The sequence below is a fragment of the Caretta caretta genome, chromosome 6 (assembly GCF_965140235.1).
Source record: "Caretta caretta isolate rCarCar2 chromosome 6, rCarCar1.hap1, whole genome shotgun sequence".
In the NCBI taxonomy this organism is placed as follows: Eukaryota; Metazoa; Chordata; order Testudines; family Cheloniidae; genus Caretta; species Caretta caretta.
The window spans coordinates 1410238-1430326 of record NC_134211.1 but is presented as its reverse complement, the minus strand read 5'-3'; the positions used below and the strand labels follow the sequence as shown (position 1 = coordinate 1430326).

Sequence of the window (20089 nt, the reverse complement as noted above, 5' to 3'; positions counted from 1 at the left end):
GGGAGCGGCAGCCAGCTCCGCCCGGCCTCGGAGCTCGGGGAGAGAACCCAGGAGTCCGGCCCCCCTCCCTGCTCTAACCCACTAGAGCCCACTTCCCTCCCAGCGCTGGGGAGAGAACCCAGGCGTCCTAGCTCCCCCCGCTTCCTCCGGCTCTAACCAGTAGACCCCACTCCCTTCCCGGAGCAAAGGAGAGAACCCAGGAGTCCTGGCTCCCAGCCTCCCTGCTCTAACCCAGGCCCCGGTGGGTTCCAGTCTGGGCTAACAGGGGGCTGTGGGTCGGGAGTGAGGGGCACCGGCAGAGCTGGGGGGGGCGGGTCAGGGCTGGGCTATCAGGGAGCTGCGGGTCGGGAGTGAGGGGCACCGGCAGAGCTGGGGGGGCGGGTCAGGGCTGGGCTGGCAGGGAGCTGCGGGTCGGGAGTGAGGGGCACCGGCAGGGCTGGGGGGGGGAGCCCAGGGCTGGGCTATCAGGGGGCTGCGGGTCGGGAGTGAGGGGCACCGGCAGGGCTGGGGGGGGGAGCCCAGGGCTGGGCTATCAGGGGGCTGCGGGTCGGGAGTGAGGGGCACCGGCAGAGCTGGGGGGGCGGGTCAGGGCTGGGCTGGCAGGGAGCTGCGGGTCGGGAGTGAGGGGCACCGGCAGGGCTGGGGGGGGGAGCCCAGGGCTGGGCTATCAGGGGGCTGCGGGTCGGGAGTGAGGGGCACCGGCAGAGCTGGGGGGGGGGAGCCCAGGGCTGAGCTATCAGGGGGCTGCGGGTCGGGAGTGAGGGGCACCGGCAGAGCTGGGGGGTTGGGGGACGGGGGGGCAGGGCGGCCCTGTCTGAGCGATTGGTGTCCGGGGGTTTCCGTGCCGGGAGAACAAAGTGGCTGGGAGCCGGGGCCTGCGGGGACCTGTTCTGGGAATGGAGGCCCCAGAATCCCCTGGGGTGGGGCGGGGGGGGCGATGGGGGCTGCAGGTGGGAGCTGGGAGAGCAATGAAGGGAGAATCAACCAGAAACCCCAAAGGGAGAACCCAGGAGTCCTGGCTCCCAGCCCACTCCCCCCCTGCCCTAACCCCACTCCCCACAATCTCAAACCCGTCCCCCCAGCCTCACTGCTGCTGCCCCCCGCCGGCCGCGGGCACCCACCGCCTGGCCGTCCCACCCCACGCCAGCCACGCCAACCCCCCGAGGCAGCTCTGATCCGTCGCCGGGCTGGTCTCCACACGAAACGCTCCAGCAGCCGCAGCGGGTCCGTGTAGACAGGCCTTGGCCGGGGGTCCGGTCGGTAAATCTACGTCACCTGGCGGGGGGGGGGGTCACACCCCCGGGCGACGTCGCCGACTTAATTCCCAGGCCTTGGAACCCACAGAATAGGCCCCGAGGAGGACGCGCGGGACACACGCCTTGTCCGTTGGAGCGAGGGGGGCTGGGAGCCAGGACTCCTGGGTTCTCTCCCCAGCTCTGGGAGGGGAGTGGGGGCTAGTAGGTTCGAGCAGGGGCCCTTGGAGCCAGGACTCCTGGGTTCTCTCCCCAGATCTGGGAGGGGAGTGGGATCTAGTGGTTAGAGCAGACGGGGCTGGGAGCCAGGACTCCTGGGTTCTATCCCCAGATCTGGGAGGGGAGTGGGATCTAGTGGTTAGAGCAGACGGGGCTGGGAGCCAGGACTCCTGGGTTCTATCCCCGGCTCTGGGAGAGGACTGTGGGTTAGAGCAGGGGGTCTGGGAGCCAGGACTCCTGGGTTCTATTCCCGGCTCTGGGAGAGGAGTGTGGGTTAGAGCAGGGGGTCTGGGAGCCAGGACTCCTGGGTTCTGTCCCCAGCTCTGGGAGGGGAGTGGGATCTAGTGGTTAGAGCAGACGGGGCTGGGAGCCAGGACTCCTGGGAGGGGAGTGGGAGCTGGTGGGCTAGAGCAGGGCGGGCTGTGCATTCAACGAGTCCTTGAGAAGCTGCGATGCCAACAGCTGGGCCCAAGGCCGGCGAAGCCAACCCCAGCAGGGACATTTTGCCCCCTGGTTCTGGGAGCCGGAAGGGTAACGTCCCCCCACCGGGGTGTCGCATGCCAGGCAGTGCCGTGAGGAGGGAGCAGTGGGGGCTCTTGCGATCGGGTTGCTGTGGGGATCTAACCAGTTACCCCACATGCACATAGAGGAACTGCTGAGAAATAACCAGGATCAAAGTTGGGACCTAACCGTACTAGTCCCAGGGTGTAAAATACCCACAGCCCGTCCCCCTCGCCTCGGGGTCGGGGTGAACCAGGCGCGCCCCTCGGATGGGCGCCACTCCTTTGTCTTCTCGCCGCTGGGCTCCAGGGGTGCGTCCACACGGGGCCGAGTCCCCGAGCCTGGGGGGGGGCCGAGTCGGGGCTCCAGACTTGCCCTGTGGCCGTCGGGGCGCAGGTTGGGACCCGGGCTCCGGAGATCCCGTCTACACGGCGGTTCTGCAGCCCTGCAGGCTGAGCCCGGGGTCCTGGCTCGCCGGGTAGCCGGGCCCGGTAAGTTCTCAGCGCGCACGGGCCGGGATTGTCGGTCTGAAGGATGCAGGGAGCCACCGCCCTGCCCTGCTCTGACTCCTGGGTCTGACTCCTGGGGGAATTTTGCTGGGGGTCACCGGCCCCCAGTGTCTCAGGTTCACACCAAGTAGCCACATGATAATTCTTCAGGGAATGGGGCGCAGGGCGGGGAGCTGGGAGCCAAACCCGATCTCCTTGAGCCTGGGAGCACCCCAGGACTGAGATCGTGGGAGGGGAGGGGGCACGCTCCCAGGACTCCTGGGTTCTATCCCCAGCTCTGGGAGGGGAGTGGGGTCTAGTGGTTAGAGCGGGGGGGGGGGAGGGGGCTGGGAGCCAGGACTTTTGGGTTCTCTCCGCAGCTCTGGGAGCAGGAGGGGAGCTGGAATTTGGTGTGGGGGTGGGGCAAGGAGCCCGGCTGCCTCTGGGAAGAGCGCATGGTGGGAGCGGGTTGTGTGGGGGCTTTCGACGATCCCACCCTCCCCCCGCCGGCACCGGGAACCGGTTGGGCAGCTCCGTCCTGTCGGGCTGGCACCAGAGAGACAGTGCTTAATGAGAGAGTGTGAACAGAGTGGGCCTTGGGGCAGGCGGGGCTGGGAGCCAGGACGCCTGGGTTCTTTCCCTGCCTCTGGGAGGGGAGCGGTGTCTAGTGGGGTGGGGAGCTAGCAGCCAGGACTCCTGGGTTCTTTCCCAGCTCTGAGGGGCTGGATGGGGGTAGGGGGCTGAGGCCAAAAACTGTGGAACGGGGGGTACTGGGTGGGGCCTGGGCTTATTCTGGGGTGTCCTGCTCGCATTTCCACAACCCTCTAATCTCTCCCATCTTTCTCCAGCAGGGTTCCCCAGTTCCTCCTCCAGGGAGCCCCCCACAATCCCCAGGGGCTGGGAGAGACGTTCCCGAGGTGCATGACAAGATGGCTGCCCGCGCCGGAGATGCCAGCCCTGGGATAGGCTGGCCCTACCGGCGCTTGGGGGCCTGCCCTGGGCAGCCCCACGGCGGGCCCAGCCCGAGGAGAGGGCCCGGTGCTGGGAGGTCCAGTGGCAGAAGGTTCCGCAGGCCCCGGTCGGAGAGACATCGGCCAGGAGACAGCACCAGGGCCCCGTCTGGCTCGCGCCTGCCCGTCCCCCTGCGGGGAGCTTGACGTGACTCACGCCAACCTTGGGCAGCGAGACCCAGAGCAGCCCGGAGGCCTGCATCACGGGAAGGCGAAGGCGGCCAGCTCGCGAGAGCCTGTGCGATGGCTCCCGCCAACCCACGGTGCGCCAAGGCTGACAGCAGGCTGGCGATGTCGAGGGGTGTGGGGGGCGAAGGCGGCCATATTGCGAGTGGTCAAGGAAGCCATCTTGGGACAGCAGTTGACGCGACTCACGCCAGTCTTCAGCCATGAGTCCAACTTTCTTCTGCTGGGAGTCGGGGTGAGAGGCCGCCTCACCCAGGGGGTTGCAGGTAGGGGCAGACGGGCGGCAGGAGCATCCCATTGGCTTCCCTGGACGTTGGCTCGCACCCGTAATGCGTGTGGTCACGGCGCCATCCAGTGGCTAAAACCAAACCATCACTTTCTGCGTTTTGGCGGGAACAAACCTACTTTGTTAATTTCCTTCTCAAAAGTGTTTGTGGAAAGCCCAAGTTTTGTCATTCTTTATAGAAAAAAAAGTGAGGGAGAAATATCCTGGTTTTGTCCTTTCTTTGTAAAGGCTGCAGGAAACAAATCGAATGTGTTCATTTCGCTCTACATTTTCCCCCTAGTTTTTGTCATTTTGTTCGAAAATTTTTGGGGTGAACCCCCCCCACACACACACACTTTTTGTCCTTTCTTTCGACCCTTTCATAGCAAACACCGAGTTCTTTGGACCAGCCTGAGCAGCAATTCCCCCTTTGCCATGTGTTCCCCCAATAGATAACATTTCTTTCTTTCTTTCTTTCTTTCTTTCTTTCTTTCTTTCTTTCTTTCTTTCTTTCTTTTTCTTTTTCTTTTTCTTTCTTTCTTTCCAATCAGTTGTGACTCTCATGGGCTAAAAACCCCCAGGCCATTTATGCCAGTATCCCACCTCCTCCCTGTCCCCCTGGATCAGACCCATGGGCCCATCTAGCCAGTATCTGGTTTCCCACAGTACCCAGTCCCCTCTGCTTCAGAGGAATATACAAGGGCCCCCCCCAGTGGACAGCTCTGGTATAACACGCCCGGAAAGAGTGTGTTCCTGACCACCCCCAGCTCGCGGTTTGAAGCATGAGTGTTAAACCACTGCCAGTTATTTGAATCCTTTCTTGTCTAACTCTGGATAGCTTGATTTTTTTTTTGCCTGTGATGCCTATTAAACTCTAAAAAAAGGAGGATTGTGGCACCTTAGAGACTAACCAATTTATTAGAGCATAAGCTTTCGTGAGCTCCAGCTCACTTCATCGGATGCATTATGCTCAAATGGTTAGTCTCTAAGGTGCCACAAGTCCTCCTGTTCTTTTTACGGATACAGACTAACACGGCTGCTCCTCTGAAACCTATTAAACTCTAGTCGTTGGCGATTTCTGTTGGCAATGAGGCCTGCAGGTTTACGACAATGTGCGGGAACCCGACCAATCAGTTTTGTGGACAATTCTGTGATTTGGGAATTTGTTTTCATTCCAAATGGGTAAAAACAAAAAAAACATTTTCCATGAAAATCAATCATTTTAGGTCAATCGAACATGTTTCGTTTGCATAAAATCATTTCGTTTCCATTTTGACCGTTTAAAATTTGCCATGATAATTTAATCACACGCAGTAAAATAGGTTTCACAGTAAAATCAAAATGTTTCATATGTTCCATTTGTACCGGTGACTGCTGGTAAATGTCAATTTCACCAAACACAGACAAACTGACAAAAAAATATTTCCATCGATAATCATCGAAATGAGCAGCGAGGAAAAATGGTGGGCGTGGACGTATTAGAGTTTGAATGAAAGACATTTACTTGCAAATTTTGACATATGCTGTTGGCAATTTGTTTGAATGGTTTATAAAGCTTTAACGCTTCCAGTCAAACATCTGCTGTCGTTAAAGAATGATCATTTCATCCTTCCCCTATAATTCTCTGCAACTGTGAAAATTTAAATTGATAAAAATGGAAGGAGGGGGACCACGTGTACACCCCATAATTTTGTGAAAATCTGAATGGGGAAAATTGAAAATAAACCACACATTGATATTTTCCGACATAAAAAATAAAAACCGAGGTCCACCAAGCCTGTTTATAAAGATGGTTGGTGCCATTACCCCCATTGTACAGATGGGGAAACTGAGGCAGAGAAAGGGACTTGCCTGAGGTCACACATGGAATCTGATACAACCCCGGCATCCTGAGACCCAGTCCAGAGTCTTTACCCACCAGATCATCATTCGCCTAGCTCAGTGTATTGATACAGACCTGCTCGAGGTATCAGAGGAGTCACCTCAGCTGAATGGAAGGGGCTGGGAACCAAAGAAAGCCTGGTGGGTAGATGGAACAGGGGCGATCCGTGGCGGGCGGGACGAGATCACACAGCGCCCGGGGTGCTCGCTGCAGGCGGGAAGGCGTTTGCCCGGGTAGCCAGCCCTGGTGCGTGAATCCCCGGGACACAAGAGGAGCAGGGGTGGCGGGTGGTGGCGGCGTTTGAATCCCGGATTGGTCGGTCGGTCGGTCTGTCAGGACTGTTCCCTCGTTCGTAATATTCCGACATTCCGTCTGTCTGGGTTGCGTCCGTCTGTTCATATTGCGTCTGTCCATCAGGGTGTGTTGTGTCTGTCTGTCTGTCTGTCTATATTGTGTCTGTCCCTCTGTCTAGGTTGTATCTGCCCATCTGTCTGTGCTGCGTCCGTCTGTCCATATTGCGTCTGTCCATCAGGCTGTGTTGTGTCTGTCTGTCTGTCTGTCTGTATTGTGACTGTCCCTCTGTCTAGGTTGTATCTGTCCATCTGTCTGTGTTGTGTCTGTCTGTCTAGGGTAGGGGTGGACAAATTTTTTGGCCTGACGGCCACATCGCAGTTCCAAAACTGTATGGAGGGCCGGGTAGGGAAGGCTGGGCCTCCCCAAACAGCCTGGCCCCCGCCCCCTATCCCCCCTTTCCCACTTCCCGCCCCCTGACTGCCCCCCTCGGAACCCCCAACCTATCTAACCCTCCCTGCTCCTTGTCCCCTGACCGCCCCCTCCCGGGACCCTCATCTCCTAACAGCCTCCCCAGGACCCCCACCCCCTAACTGCCCCCTCAGGATCCCACTCCCTATTCAACCCCCCCTGCTCCCTGTCCCCTGACTGCCCTGACCCCTATCCACACCCCCGCCCCCTGACAGGCCCCCCTGGGACTCCCTGCCCTTATCGGACCCCCCAGCTCCCCACCCCCTTACCATGCCGCTCAGAGCACCAGGACTGGCAGCCGTGCCGCCGGCCAGAGCCAGCTCCAGTAGCCCCGCTGACCGGCTGAAGCTGCGGGGGCCGGGGGACAGCAGGGGAGGGGCCGGGGTCTCGCCTCTCCAGCCAGGAGCTCAAGGGCCGGGCAGGAGGGTCCCACGGGACGGATGTGGCCCGTGGGCCGCAGTTTGCCCACCTCTAGTCTAGGTCAAGGGCAGCCACGTTATGGGCCGCAGGCTTCCCCCGCTCCAGCGCTCCGGCCGAGAGGGCCAGGGATGAGGGTCGGGGGCCGCTCCACACGGCATGGCCCCACTCCGGCTCCTACGCGCTCCCATGGCCCCCTCTGGCGCTCCAACGGAGGGGGGACGTGGCCGCGGCTTCTGGGAACCACTTGAGGTACGTGCCACCCGGAGCCTGCACCTCTGAGCCTCTCCCCACGCCCCAACCCCCTGCCCCAGCCCTGATCCCCCCCCCCGCCCTCCGAACCGCTCAATCCCAGCCCGGAGCACCCTCCTACACCCCAAACTCCTCATCCCCAGCCCCACCCCAGAGCCCGCACCCCCAGCCAGAGCCTGCACCCGTCCCCGCACCCCAACCCCGTGCCCCAGCCCTGATCCCTCTCCTGCCCTCCGAACCCCTCGATCCCAGCCCGGAGCACCCTCCTACACCCCAAACTCCTCATCCCCAGCCCCACCCCAGAGCCCGCACCCCCAGCCAGAGCCTGCACCCGTCCCTGCACCCCAACCCCCTGCCCCAGCCCTGATCCCCCCCCCCGCCCTCCGAACCGCTCAATCCCAGCCCGGAGCACCCTCCTACACCCCAAACTCCTCATCCCCAGCCCCACCCCAGAGCCTGCACCCCCAGCCAGAGTCTGCATCCGTCCCCGAACCCCAACCCCCTGCCCCAGCCCTGATCCCCCCCCGCCCTCCGAACCCCTCAATCCCAGCCCGGAGCACCCTCCTACACCCCAAACTCCTCATCCCCAGCCCCACCCCAGAGCCTGAATCCCTTCCCACACCCCAACCCCCTGCCCCAGCCCTGATCCCCCCACCCCCCTCTCCGAACCCCTCGATCCCAGCCCGGAGCACCCTCCTACACCCCAAACTCCTCATCCCCAGCCAGAGCCCTCACCCCCCACCACACCCCACTCCCCCGCCCCAGGTCGGAGCTCCCTCCCACACCCTGAGCTCCCCATTTCTGGCCCCACCCCGGAGCCTCCACCCCCAACCGGAGCCCTCACCCCCTCCCACACTCCAACCCCAATTGAGTGAGCAGTCACGGCCCGCCATACAATTTCTATTCCCCGATGCAGCCCTCGGGCCGAAAAGTTTGCCCATCCCCAGATCTGGGTTGTATCTATCCATCCGTCTGTGTTGTGTCTGTTCGTCTGTCTATTTTGTGTCCCGGTGTCTGTCCGTCCGTCTGTGTTGCGTCTGTCCCTCTGTCTAGGATGGGTCTGGGTTGTATCTGTCTATATTGTGGTTCTCGAGGTTGTGTGTTGTCCTCCTTATTCTGTCTGTCCGTCTGTGCGGGCTGCGTCCCACGGTCCGGCTGGAGGGTTTCCGTCTGTCTCACGTGCGTCTGTCCCTCATCCGTCGGTCTAGGCTGGATCTGCCTGGCCAGACTGTCCCCGTCCACGTGTCGCCGTGGGGCACCCGGTGTCTCTTCAGTCCATGGGCGCAGGAGGCCAGGCGGTCACGGCCCCATCCCTCCAGATTTCCTCGTCGGCCCCGTCTGCATCATCCATCAGCCTGTCCCGACTCCGTCCGTCTGTCCCTAGATCAGCCCAGACGGCGCCGGGCCCGTTCTCTCCCTCTCTCTGGCATGTCGGGCTGCCAGCCCTGTGTCGGTCTGTCCGTCCGGCGTCCCTGTCGGTGTAAACTATACCTTGTCCGTCTGTCTGCCATGGCCTGGCCGTCCGCCCGTCTCCTGTCTCCCCTGTGTGGGCTGGATCTGTCCGTCTCTTTGTGCCCGTCCCTCTGTCTGCCCCGGGCCGGGTCTGTCCGTCTCTTTGTGCCCGTCCCTCTGTCTGCCCCGGGCCGGGTCTGTCCGTCTCTTTGTGCCCGTCCCTCTGTCTGCCCCAGGCCGGGTCTGTCCGTCTCTTTGTGCCCGTCCCTCTGTCTGCCCCGGGCCAGGTCTGTCCGTCTCTTTGTGCCCATCCCCCTGTCTGCCCCTGCCCGGGTCTGTCCGTCTCTTTGTGCCCGTCCCTCTGTCTGCCCCAGGTCGGGTCTGTCCGTCTCTTTGTGCCCGTCCCTCTGTCTGCCCCAGGCCGGGTCTGTCCGTCTCTTTGTGCCCGTCCCTCTGTCTGCCCCGGGCCGGGTCTGTCCGTCTCTTTGTGCCCGTCCCTCTGTCTGCCCCGCCCGGGTCTGTCTGTCTCTTTGTGCCCGTCCCTCTGTCTGCCCCAGGCCGGGTCTGTCCGTCTCTTTGTGCCCGTCCCTCTGTCTGCCCCTGCCCGGGTCTGTCCGTCTCTTTGTGCCCGTCCCTCTGTCTGCCCCAGGCCGGGTCTGTCCGTCTCTTTGTGCCCGTCCGTCCCTCTGTCTGCCCCTGCCCGGGTCTGTCCGTCTCTTTGTGCCCGTCCGTCCCTCTGTCTGCCCCTGCCCGGGTCTGTCCGTCTCTTTGTGCCCGTCCCTCTGTCTGCCCCGGGCCGGGTCTGTCCGTCTCTTTGTGCCCATCCCTCTGTCTGCCCCGGGCCGGGTCTGTCCGTCTCTTTGTGCCCGTCCCTCTGTCTGCCCCGGGCCGGGTCTGTCCGTCTCTTTGTGCCCGTCCCCCTGTCTGCCCCTGCCCGGGTCTGTCCGTCTCTTTGTGACCGTCCCCCTGTCTGCCCCTGCCCGGGTCTGTCCGTCTCTTTGTGCCCATCCCTCTGTCTGCCCCAGGCCGGGTCTGTCCGTCTCTTTGTGCCCGTCCCTCTGTCTGCCCCTGCCCCGGGCCGGGTCTGTCCGTCTCTTTGTGCCCGTCCCTCTGTCTGCCCCGGGCCGGGTCTGTCCGTCTCTTTGTGCCCGTCCCCCTGTCTGCCCCTGCCCGGGTCTGTCCGTCTCTTTGTGCCCGTCCCTCTGTCTGCCCCGGGCCGGGTCTGTCCGTCTCTTTGTGCCCGTCCCTCTGTCTGCCCCTGCCCGGGTCTGTCCGTCTCTTTGTGCCCGTCCCTCTGTCTGCCCCGGGCCGGGTCTGTCCGTCTCTTTGTGCCCATCCCTCTGTCTGCCCCTGCCTGGGTCTGTCCGTCTCTTTGTGCCCGTCCCTCTGTCTGCCCCTGCCCGGGTCTGTCCGTCTCTTTGTGCCCGTCCCTCTGTCTGCCCCAGGCCGGGTCTGTCCGTCTCTTTGTGCCCGTCCGTCCCTCTGTCTGCCCCTGCCCGGGTCTGTCCGTCTCTTTGTGCCCATCCCTCTGTCTGCCCCGGGCCGGGTCTGTCCGTCTCTTTGTGCCCGTCCCTCTGTCTGCCCCGGGCCGGGTCTGTCCGTCTCTTTGTGCCCGTCCCTCTGTCTGCCCCGGGCCGGGTCTGTCCGTCTCTTTGTGCCCGTCCGTCCCTCTGTCTGCCCCAGGCCGGGTCTGTCCGTCTCTTTGTGCCCGTCCCTCTGTCTGCCCCAGGCCGGGTCTGTCCGTCTCTTTGTGCCTGTCCCTCAGTCTGCCCCGGGCCGGGTCTGTCCGTCTCTTTGTGCCCGTCCCTCTGTCTGCCCCGGGCCGGGTCTGTCCGTCTCTTTGTGCCCGTCCCTCTGTCTGCCCCGGGCCGGGTCTGTCCGTCTCTTTGTGCCCGTCCCTCTGTCTGCCCTGGGCCGGGTCTGTCCGTCTCTTTGTGCCCGTCCCTCTGTCTGCCCCTGCCCCGGGCCGGGTCTGTCCGTCTCTTTGTGCCCGTCCCTCTGTCTGCCCCGGGCTGGGTCTGTCCGTCTCTTTGTGCCCGTCCGTCCCTCTGTCTGCCCCAGGCCGGGTCTGTCCGTCTCTTTGTGCCCGTCCCTCTGTCTGTCCCGGGCCGGGTCTGTCCGTCTCTTTGTGCCCGTCCGTCCCTCTGTCTGCCCCGGGCCGGGTCTGTCCGTCTCTTTGTGCCCGTCCGTCCCTCTGTGTGCCCCGGGCCGGGTCTGTCCGTCTCTTTGTGCCCGTCCGTCCCTCTGTCTGCCCCTGCCCCGGGCCGGGTCTGTCCGTCTCTTTGTGCCCGTCCCTCTGTCTGCCCCAGGCCGGGTCTGTCCGTCTCTTTGTGCCCGTCCCTCTGTCTGCCCCTGCCCCGGGCCGGGTCTGTCCGTCTCTTTGTGCCCGTCCCTCTGTCTGCCCCTGCCCCGGGCCGGGTCTGTCCGTCTCTTTGTGCCCGTCCCTCTGTCTGCCCCTGCCCCGGGCCGGGTCTGTCCGTCTCTTTGTGCCCGTCCCTCTGTCTGCCCCAGGCCGGGTCTGTCCGTCTCTTTGTGCCCGTCCCTCTGTCTGCCCCTGCCCCGGGCCGGGTCTGTCCGTCTCTTTGTGCCCGTCCCTCTGTCTGCCCCGGGCCGGGTCTGTCCGTCTCTTTGTGCCCGTCCCTCTGTCTGCCCCGGGCCGGGTCTGTCCGTCTCTTTGTGCCCGTCCCTCTGTCTGGCTGCCCTCCCCCCCCCCCGCCCCCCGGGCCATACACAGCCCGCCCGCAGGCCCCTTCCTCCCCTCCCCGAGCCCCCCTGCGCCCGGGGGAGCCGGAGAGGGGCCGAGGCCGGGGGGCGGGGAGCCCGCCCAGGTCCCTCCCCCCGCCAAGGGCCCCCCCCCCCGCCGTGGGGAGGGGACACCAGCGATCCCAGACGCCTTTCCCTTTCCTCCGCCCTGACTGACAGCCGCCCCAGCCAGTCGCCACGGAGCCAGCCGCGGGGACGGACCCGACCTCCCCCCCCCGGCCCGGGAGCCCCCCCGCCACCGCCGCCGGGTCCCTGCGGCTCCATCCCCCCGCGGCGCAGGTACGGCGGCCCCCCCGTCCCTCTGCCTCTGGGGGGGGGGCCCGGACGCCTGGGTTCTCCCTCTAGTTCTGGGAGGGGAGGGGGGTCTGGTGGGTTGGAGCAGGGGGCGCTGGGAGCTCGGACTCCTGGGTTCTCTCTCCGGCTCTGGGAGGGGAGTGGGGTCTGGTGGGTTGGAGCAGGGGGGGCTGGGAGCCAGGACTCCTGGGTTCTCTCCCCAGTTCTGGGAGGGGAGGGGGGTCTAGTGGGTTAGACCTGGGGGCCTGGGAGCCAGGACTCCTGGGTTCTCTCCCCGGCTCTGGGAGGGAAGTGGGAGCTGGTGGGTTGGAGCAGGGGGCGCCGGTGCCCGGACTCCTGGGTTCTCTCCCCAGTTCTGGGAGGGGAGGGGGGTCTAGTGGGTTAGAGCAGGGGGGTCTGGGAGCCAGGACTCCTGGGTTCTCTCTCCGGCTCTAGGAGGGGAAGGGGGGTCTAATGGGTTAGAGCAGGGGGGTCTGGGAGCCAGGACTCCTGGGTTCTCTCCCCGGCTCTGGGAGGGGAGTGGGGTTTGGTGGGTTGGAGCAGGGGGGTCTGGGAGCCAGGACTCCTGGGTTCTCTCCCCGGCTCTGGGAGGGGAGGGGGGTCTAGTGGGTTAGAGCAGGGGGGGCTGGGAGCCAGGACTCCTGGGTTCTCCGGGAAGGACGTGGGGTCTAATGGGTTAGAGCTGGGGGGAGGGCTGGGAGTCAGGCACTGCCTTCTTTGTCTGTACAGCACCGGGCACACTTCGGCTCAGGTCCCAGCACACGCTCCCTAGGCCCTGCCACAGCAGAAAGCAGAGTCCTTCTGCGGCACTGGCCCACCCAGCTTGTCCCAAATCATGATTTGGTCCCCACAGAACTGTAGAACTGGCTAAGAAGCCACAATATTATTTAACCAAATAACAACCATTGGGGCTCTTCCTTGGCCTTTGGGGCGCCCGGTTTTCAACCTTTCCTCTGTTTTTACAAAAACTAGAAACTTATTTATTTTACTTTTGAATGAAACTGGGAGTCTCTCACAGTCCTAGGAATCTGGGAGCTGGAGATACAAGAAAAATACCAATCATGGCAAAACTTTTCCAGAGCTGGGGATAGAACCCACGAGTCCTGGCTCCCAGTCCCAGCCCCTCCCTGCTCTGAGCACAAGACCCCACCCCCTTTTCTCCTGTCTGTCTCATTTCTATTCCCATCTCCATTTGTTCCTCCTTTACGATGCAGGAACGAGCTGGCGTGTTCCTCCTAGAGCCCCAGATCATCTTACCTGGCCCAGTTGGTGTCAGCAGTGGGATCACCGGCACAGCAAGTGACCTCAGCACAGGCCCTGTGGGGACACGACCAGTGGCCTGGAGGTTCCCAACTGACCTACCAGGGAGTCACCATTGGGGATCAAGAGTCGGAGTGGAGAGTCAGCTACCGTCTCCCCGCTGAGCTAAGAAAATGGCCGCCACTCAAGAGGTGCCTCCCCCAGCCCTGGGCCTCCATTTCCTGTATCCGCTGGAGGAGACGATGGCACCACGGGTGAAAATGGAGGAGCCCGAACCAGTAGGCCCAGAGCCGGGCTGGGAGTGGGAGGCGGCCAGCAAGGCACCGTGGCTGGTGCAGGCTGGGACCATCGGGGAGCTGCTGAGGTGGGCGGCTCCTCAGCAGGCCCGGCCTGAGGAGACACCCCAATGCTGGTGGGGGCAACGGTCGCCCCTGGAAGTCCTCCCACCCTGGGAGAGCCCCACCCTGCCGGACAACGGCGCCCTCTTTGGGCAAGGAAACGATGCCTGCCCGTGGCCCCGAGGGGAGCGCTTGGCACGACTCACGCCAACCCTCGGCGGCGAGGCCTTCAGCAGCCCACGGGCCGGGGATGCCAAGGATTATGGGAAGGTGAAGGCGGCCATCTTGGGAGCGGAGAGGGCAGCCATCTTGGGAGAGCAGTTAACGCGACTCACGCCAACCCTCAGCAACGAGGCCTATCGCAGCCTAGAGGCTGGAGATGCCAAGGATTATGGGAAGGCTGCCATTTTGGGGCTGGACAGGGCGGCCATTTTGGGAGTGGACAAGGCAGCCATCTTGGGAGAGCCATTAACGCGACTCACACCAACCCTCAGCAGCGAGGGCTATCGCAGCCTAGACGCTGGAGATGCTAAGGAATATGGAAAGGCAGCCCTTTTGGGGGTGGACAGGGCGGCCATTTTGGGAATGGACAAAGCAGGCATCTTGGGAGAGCAGTTGATGCGACTCACGCCAACCCTTAGCAGTGAGGCCTATCGCAGCCTAGAGGCCGGAGATGCCAAAGATTACGGGAAGGCTGCCATTTTGGGGGTGGATAGGGCTGCCATTTTAGGAGTGGACAAGGTGGCCATGTTGGGAGAGCAGTTGACACGACTCACGCCAACCCTTAGCGGTGAGGCCTACCGCAGCCTGGGGACAGGAGATGCCAAGGATTATGGGAAAGCTTCCATTTTGGGGGCAGATAGGGCAGCCATCTTGGGAGTGGACAAGGAGGCCATCTTGGGAATGGACAAGGCGGCCATCTTAGGAGAGCAGTTGACGCATCTGACTCCAGCACTCGGTGGTGAGGTTTACCGGAGCCTGGAGGCCAGGGATGCCAAGGGTTATGAGAAGGCCGTCATCATGGGAGAGCAGCTGACACAATTCATGCCAGCCCTCAGCAGCGAGGCCTACCGTAGCCTAGAGGCTGGAGATGCCAAGGATTATGGGAAAGCTGCCATTCTGGGGGCAGACAAGGCAGCCATCTTGGGGGTGGACAAAGCAGCCATGCTGGAAGAGCAACAGACACAATTCACGCCAACCCTCAGTGGCGAGGCCTACCGCAGCCTGGAGGCCGGAGACACCAAAGATTACGGCAAAGCGGCCATCTTGGGTGTTGGCAAAGCGGCCATCTTGGGAGTGGGCAAGGCTGCAGCAGAGAGGTGGCGCCAGGGCTTCCGAGGCTTCAGCTACCAGGAGGCTGGTGGACCCCGGGAGGCCTGGGCCCGGCTCCGGGAGCTCTCCCGCCGCTGGCTGGAGCCCCAGCACCGCACCAAGGAGCAGATCCTGGAGCTGCTGGTCCTGGAGCAGTTCCTGAGCATCCTGCCGGGGGAGATGCAGAGCTGGGTCTGGGAACGAGGCCCCGAGACCTGCGCCGAGGCCGTGGCCCTGGCCGAGGGCTTCCAGCGGGGCCGGCCGGCGGCCGGGATGTGGGAGCAGCAGGTGCAGGGGCGGGGAGGGCGTCTGACCCGTGGCCTGGTTCTTCTCAGGCTGTGATGTGGCACCGTCTGACCACACTGAGCCATCCGGGGCCGCCGCAGACAGCAGCCTGCCCTCCCCGATATGCCCAGGCAGGCACCTGGGGCACCAAGCCCCTGGGCATCAGAAACACCCCCCCATGTGGGGCTTGGCCGCGGCACTAGGTCTTACTGCCGGTCCTCTCCATGGTGCGACAGGCCCGGGGCTGCCAGGCAGTGGTGATGGGTGGGGCGGGGCTGGCCCTTGGGGCAGGTGGGGCAATGGGGTGGCGGGTGGGAGGTGCGTTGAAAGGGTCGCAGGAGGGGTGCTGTTGTCACCCCAAGTGAAGTCTGGTCTCTTCCCCGGGGGTTTGTGGGTAGGGAGAGCGGGAGGCGGGCCCGGTGCCTCCCCCGGGGCAATGTGGGCAGTGCAATGGCAGAGCCGGGGTATTGTTCTGTGACTCCCATGAGCCTTTGCAGTGCCACCGGGAAATGAGTGATGGTCCATGCTCCCCATGGCTGTGTAACTCTGTGGAGCGCAGGGGTCACCCCTTGTCACCCCCACTCCTTGCCCCAGTTATCATTCACACCCTGTTTCCGCCATGACAACTTTCCCTCCTTCCCAGGTCACCGTGCGGGTGAAGGTGGAAAAACCCAGCATAGAGGAGACGCCGTGTGCAGGAGCATCATGGGAAACTCCCGCGCCCCCGCTGCCCCGTCCCCAGGAGGGGGCAACACTGAGCCGGCCCGGCCCCGAGCTACCCTGCATCCCCAAGGAGGAGCCCCAGCCACCCCCGGGTATGAAGGGAATGGGGGTGCTGGAGGTAACACCTCCAGGACAAAGCACCACTGGGAGAGGAGGGGTCCCATAGTGGCTGGGGGGACAGAGGGGCACTGTGAGTATGCAGAGGGCGGTGGGAGACATGGGGGGGCATTGGAGCATTGGGAGGGCTGGCTGAGGGGGACAGAGCCACATGAAGGGGGTTAGTGCCAGGCCCAGGGGACTGTGGGTAGGGAGGGCAGGGGATTGTGGGTAAGGATGTCAGGCATCCCAGGGCAGGGGATTGTGGGTAAGGACGGCAGGCATCCCAGAGCAGGGGATTGTGGGTAAGGACGGCAGGCATCCCAGAGCAGGGGATTGTGGGTAAGGATGGCGGGCGTCGCGGGGCAGGGGATTGTGGATATGGCAAGGAGGTACCTTCTCGCTATCTCATGTCCCCTCACTCTTGGTCTCTATTCCTCATCCCTCAGCAGCAGCCGTAATGGAGGAGGCGAATCCACAACAGAAAGGTCCAAAGGAGGCCAAAGTGCCCAGCACCTGCCCCCCAAAATCCGATGGGGACAGGAGCCCTGGGAGTCAGGGTAGGGCGGATGTCCCCCAGCCGCCGAGGGAACTCACCCAGCATGCCCATGACCCTGATGCCGTGTCTGGCTCCCACCCAGTCCAGGGGCCTCACCTCTGCCCACAATGTGGCCGGAGCTTCCGCCAGAGCTCTGCCCTCTTGGCTCACCAGCGGACCCACACTGGCGAGAAACCTCACCAGTGCCCGCAGTGCGGGAAGAGCTTCTCCCGGGGCTCCCAGCTTACCCGTCATCTGCGAATCCACGGGGCGGAGAGATCCCACCGCTGCCACCAATGCAGCCGGAGTTTCTACCACAGCTCCGAGCTGGCCAGGCACCGGGCCTCCCACAGCAAGGACCGGCCCTACGGGTGCAGCCAGTGCGGGAAGAAGTTCCGCTGGCGCTCTGACCTGGTGCGCCATCAAATCACCCACACTGGCGAGCGCCCCTACGGCTGCCCGGAGTGCGGCAAGAACTTTGGGCAGAGTTCCCACTTGGTGAGGCACCGCAGGACCCACACAGCCTGAAGGAGGTTGTTATGGAGGGCCACCTAGAGGGGCCCATCTAGCCCGGCCTCAGGGACCACGTCAGCTGGATGACTCCATACCCAATGACTCCCACATCCAGACCATATCTGGTGGTTTAGCTAGAGCACGTCTCTTAGAGGTCCAGTTTTAGGCTGGAGCAGAACCAAGGACCATTGAGCCTAGCCTCCTCTCACCCATGATGGCCAGAACCAAATAGGACATAGGATTGGCCAGACTGGTCCAAGGGCCATCCAACATTCTCTCCTCTCCAACAATGGCCAGAACCAGAATGGGAGATCGGATTGGCCAACCTGGATCAAAACCTTAATGACCCTGGCACAAAAAGTAGGAATACACTAATGAAATATGCTGATGACACACAAATTGGGGGTGCACATCATCCATACGGTGGAGGACGACCTGGAGAGACAGGAGTAATAGAAATGGGATGAAATGTAATAGGACAAAATGCCAGGTCGTAGCCTTAGGGAATAATACCAAGAAAGGCTGCTCTGAACTGGGGGTGAGGGCTCCCCGGTTGGAAATGACATGGGAGGAGAAAGACATGGGTGCGTTTGTCGGTTGCAGGACAATGAGCCACCAGTGGAAGGCAGCCGGGAAAGAGGCCAAAGCAATCCCAGGATGGGTGGGGTGAGATATTTCCAGCTGAGATCAGGAAATATTGATCCCACCTCATCTGGAATCCTGTGTCCAATTTGGGTTCCCCACGTTGAAGAACGAAGGACCAGGTGCAGAGAAGGACCACTGGGAGGATCAGGGGACTGGAGAGTCAGGAGCTTGGCATGTTTAGCCTCAAACGCAGCCTGCGAAGGACACTTATTGCTCATCTTGGGGGGGGGTGGAGGAGGGAACCACCAGGGAAGTGAAAATAAACGAAATTGAAACAAAAGTTTCCCTTCTGACCTTTGCCAAATAAAATGTTTCCGGTTTTCAGGTCCATCTTTTTCCTTTCAAAGGTTCCTTGCAGAAACAGCAAGACGCGCTCCAGATTGAATCGAAACATCTTCCCAAGACAAAACGTTTCCATTTTTCGACCCAGAAACAATGGGTGTGATGGTTGCTTTTCTGTTCTTTAAAAAAAAAAAAAAACAAAGGAGGAAAAAAGGGCTGAAAACGGATACGGTTTGGGTTCCAGGGGTGATTGTTGTTGACTTGTCGATTCACCAAAAACTATTCAGTTCAACCTGAAACCAAACCCCCTCCTCCCCCGATTTTTCAGATTGGCCGACAAACGGAAAGAATCCATCCTCTGTCCCGCTCTGCGTGTGAGTTTGGGCTTTCCCAGCTACGCCCGCTCTCCTTAACAGGCTAAATCCAGCAGCTTCAGACGAAGGTGTGAGAACCCCGCAGCTCTGGAAAACTTCCCCTTCCGCATTTGGTCTCCTCCTTGCCTTGCCCATCTAGAGCTTGCCTCAAACCATGAAGGTTTAATAGCCCTTCCCAAAATGCATAGCGCTTTGCTTTCCTCATGAAGATCCCAGCCTTCTTTGAGCCTGACTGGATGCCTTGGAAGAGCTGGGGATAGTACCCAGGAGTCTGCTTGACGCACGAATGTTCGATGATCCAATTTCTTTTCTCCTTTTCGGGAGGCTCAAGTCACCCCTGAACCTTCTCTCAGTTAGGCTAAACAGATCGAGCTCCTGGAGTCTCTCCCTGTAAGGCAGGTTTTCTAATCCTTCAGTCATTCTCGCGGCTCTTTTCTGACCCCTCTCCAGCTTCTCAGCCTCCTTTGAGAATAGTGGGCACCAGAACTGGACACAGGATCCCACCGGCGGCCAAATGCCGAGGGACAATAACCTCGCGGCTCCTACTCCGTCCAATCTCCGATTATTTGTCGCCACGCCTACCGCAACCCATGGGACTGAGCAGCGCGGTCTCTAAGCATGGGGCGCGTCCCTGGGGTTAACTGGTGGTCGGGGGAAGATCTAGCGTGGAAAATTATGGCTGCCTCCACGCTCGGAAAAGAAGTATCTTTAACCAGGGGGCAGCTAATACGTCACCGCTTCCTAGCCGGGGCCTGTGCACCGGTGGTTTCCAGGCCTCGGGTTCCCCTGGACCTGCTCCTGCTCGGAGTCTGCCATGAGTTAGCGCCCACGCTTCGGCTCCCCCGCGGTTAATGTCTAGCAAAGGCCGGTTTTTCCGGTGCTGTTTCCGAGCCGGGGCCAGCAGACGGGGAATCCGCAGCGGGACCGAGTGACGCCGGAGACGTCCACTCATCGCATCGGCCCTCCTCACCCCAGCATCGTACGCGGGGCTCGTTTCTAGTTCATTAGCTACTGCACCCCTCCGCGCCCGCCCCCACGGCCCGCAGCTTGCCGGGTCTCCGTTTGCTCAGCTGGGAAATGGGCAGACGGATCCTGCTTTTGACAGGAGGCTCTTCGGGACAGGGACGGGCTCGTCTGGGCCACGCCCAGCGTGACAGGGCCCGGGATCTCGGGGGGGGGGTCCTGTGCTGCACCTGCTGCAACAAGGGCCTTGATTGTGGTCAGGGGCAGAGACCTTTGCAGCCCCCAGCGTGACGGGGCCCTCATCTCGGCTTGGGGCGGGGGTCTGTCAGCGCCCAGCCCGACGGGGGCCCTGATCTCGGTGGGGGGAGGAGGGGAAAGCCCGGCCCGACAGGGCCCTGGTCTTGGTCTGTAGCTGTCAATTTAGTACAGATAATAAATAATAAACACCCAAATAAATCTTTTCTTCTTGTGTTTCCCAGAAATATGTCAGTGTCACAATCCCATGTGTGTCGGTTTCCTATGCCAGGCAGCCAGACCCCTTGCATCCATGGGCCTCAGAGGGCCCCAGCTGGTGTAAATCGGTGGGAGCACCATGGGCATCTGGCTCTAACCCCTAGACCCCCCTCCCCCCTCCCCCAGAGCTGGGGAGAGAACCCAGGAGTCCTGGCTCCCAGCCCCCCCTGCTGTAACCCACTAGCCCCCACTCCCTTCCCAGGGCTGGGGAGAGAACCCAGGAGTCCGGGCTCCCAGCCTCCCCTGCTCTAACCCACTAGCCCCCACGCCCCTCCCAGGGCTGGGGAGAGAACCCAGGAGTCCTGGCTCCCAGCCCCCCTTGCTCTAACCCACTAGCCCCCCTCCCCTCCCAGAGCCGGGGAGAGAACCCAGGAGTCCGGGCTCCCAGCCCCCCCTGCTCTAACCCACTAGCCCCCACTCCCTTCCCAGGGCTGGGGAGAGAACCCAGGAGTCCGGGCTCCCAGCCCCCCCTGCTCTAACCCACTAGCCCCCACTCCCCTCCCA

General features: G+C 62.3%; 1 protein-coding gene across 2 annotated transcripts; it reads left to right on the top strand.

The window, feature by feature from the left end:
* The first annotated feature begins 11529 nt into the window (after window positions 1–11529).
* On the top strand, window positions 11530–17777 carry LOC125637811 (uncharacterized). Of its 2 annotated transcripts, none has more exons than XM_075129150.1 (4): window positions 11530–11729; window positions 12959–14941; window positions 15582–15753; window positions 16210–17777. In XM_075129150.1, exons 2-4 carry the CDS (start codon window positions 13178–13180, stop codon window positions 16821–16823), a joined length of 2550 nt encoding a protein of 849 aa, XP_074985251.1. In that variant the 5' UTR covers window positions 11530–11729; window positions 12959–13177; the 3' UTR covers window positions 16824–17777. The 2 variants fall into 2 exon arrangements, with proteins under 2 accessions (XP_074985251.1, XP_074985250.1); XM_075129149.1 differs by having other exon boundaries at window positions 16207–17777.
* The last annotated feature ends 2312 nt before the right edge of the window (window positions 17778–20089 follow it).

Bases quoted from the DNA above. Each gene is read 5' to 3' on its own strand.
- LOC125637811 (XM_075129149.1), top strand. From the start codon at position 13,178: ATGGCCGCCACTCAAGAGGTGCCTCCCCCAGCCCTGGGCCTCCATTTC. The intron at 14,942-15,581 runs GTGCAGGGGCGG...CCTCCTTCCCAG, and splicing joins CCGGGATGTGGGAGCAGCAG to GTCACCGTGCGGGTGAAGGT. The intron at 15,754-16,206 runs GTATGAAGGGAA...CTCATCCCTCAG, and splicing joins GGAGCCCCAGCCACCCCCGG to CAGCAGCCGTAATGGAGGAG.